Source organism: Choloepus didactylus, chromosome 6 (assembly GCF_015220235.1).
Source record: "Choloepus didactylus isolate mChoDid1 chromosome 6, mChoDid1.pri, whole genome shotgun sequence".
NCBI lineage: Eukaryota > Metazoa > Chordata > Mammalia > Pilosa > Megalonychidae > Choloepus > Choloepus didactylus.
In genome coordinates this window covers 24397859-24399509 of record NC_051312.1, presented here as the reverse complement: position 1 = coordinate 24399509, position 1651 = coordinate 24397859, and the positions used below count along the sequence as shown (strand labels likewise).

At 34.3% G+C, this 1651-nt stretch overlaps 1 protein-coding gene across 1 annotated transcript; it reads left to right on the top strand.

Moving 5' to 3' along the window:
• Positions 1 to 210: 210 nt before the first annotated feature.
• Positions 211 to 1140, top strand: LOC119538258 (putative olfactory receptor 5AK3). Its single transcript, XM_037841095.1, has one exon. The coding sequence runs from the start codon at positions 211 to 213 to the stop codon at positions 1138 to 1140; it is 930 nt and encodes a 309-aa protein (XP_037697023.1).
• The last annotated feature ends 511 nt before the right edge of the window (positions 1141 to 1651 follow it).

Below are 1651 nucleotides of genomic sequence, written 5' to 3'. Positions count from 1 at the left end.
GTAAATGAATCTGTTACTAAACTGCAACTGCTAATTCAGGGATTTCAAATCAAAGAAAGAGCAAATAATCTGGAAAGCAATAACCCAACTGTGAATGTTTGCCATAAAAATCCAAATCAAAAAGGTTAACTGAAACTTAAGAATATTTTGATTTTGAGATGTCACAAAGATCTGTCTTCTTTTCTTAGACAATCCTAGACAATGGCAGCCATGACACATGGAAATGGCACTGAAGTGACTGAATTCTTTCTACTGGGATTTAGTGCCCAACACAGGTTTCGGCATGTCCTCTTCATTGTATTTCTACTCATCTATGTGACCTCCATGGTGGGCAATATTGGAATGATCCTACTCATCAAAGCAGATTCCAGACTTCAAACACCCATGTACTTTTTCCTACAGAATTTGGCATTTGTTGATATCTGTTATACCACTGCAATCACTCCGAAGACATTGCAAAATCTCATATTAGAAAATAAATCAATTTCATTAATGGGATGTGTAATGCAAGGATGGGTTTATGGAACATTTGCTACAAATGACTGTTACCTCCTGGCTGCTATGGCAGTGGACCGTTATGTAGCCATCTGTAAACCACTTCACTATTCCACAGTCATGTCCCGCACAGTATGCATCCAACTGGTAGCTGGTTCATACGTAATTGGCTCAATAAATTCTTCAATACACACAGGTTTTACATTTTCACTGTCCTTCTGCAAGTCCCACACCATTAATCACTTTTTTTGTGATGCTGTCCCAATTATTGCCATTTCATGCTCTGACATTGGCATCAACCTCATGCTTCTTGTTGTCTTTGTGGGATTTAACTTGACATTCACTATGTCGGTTGTCATCTTCTCTTATATATACATCCTGGCTTCCATCCTAAAGGTGCCTTCTACTGCAGGGAGGAAAAAAGCCTTCTCCACATGTACCTCCCACCTGACAGCAGTCACCATTTTCTATGGAACTTTCTTTTACATGTACTTACAACCTCATTCTAATAATTCCCAGGAGCCTATGAAAGTTGCCTCCATATTTTATGGAATTGTGATTCCCATGTTGAACCCCCTGATCTATAGCTTGAGAAATAAGGAAGTAAAAGAAGCTCTAAAAGCAGTAGGGAATAAATTCTTCTAAATTGTATCCTAATTATTTAAATTTAGGAACTCAAAACATCCAATAGACATGAACTCATACAACTTAATGTTTCTGAAATTGAGAATATGTTCTCCTCTTAGATCACTGATATTCTAAGGAAATGATATCAGAACAGGAAAAATACAGTAAACATCTCCTGGAAATAATTTACCCAGAATAAATTGAGAAACTTATCCGAAAAATCTGTGGAGAAGAGGTTGATCAAGGTTATCTAAATTTATAAAACATATATAAATATTGCAAAGTATTTAATACTTCAAATAAATTTTAGCTATGATCTGAAAGAGTACAAACATGCTTATTTGTATATAAAAATATTAAATATTATGAAATAATTAGTATTAAAACTTCATTATTCTCCATTAACTACAAGTTCCTTTGATCATCTACAATATAGCTCTTTTAAATGCTCTTCAAATTTTACACAAACATAAATGTAAAATAAATGTATTACTGTAAAAAGCATTTTATTAATCAGACTATTTTCCAC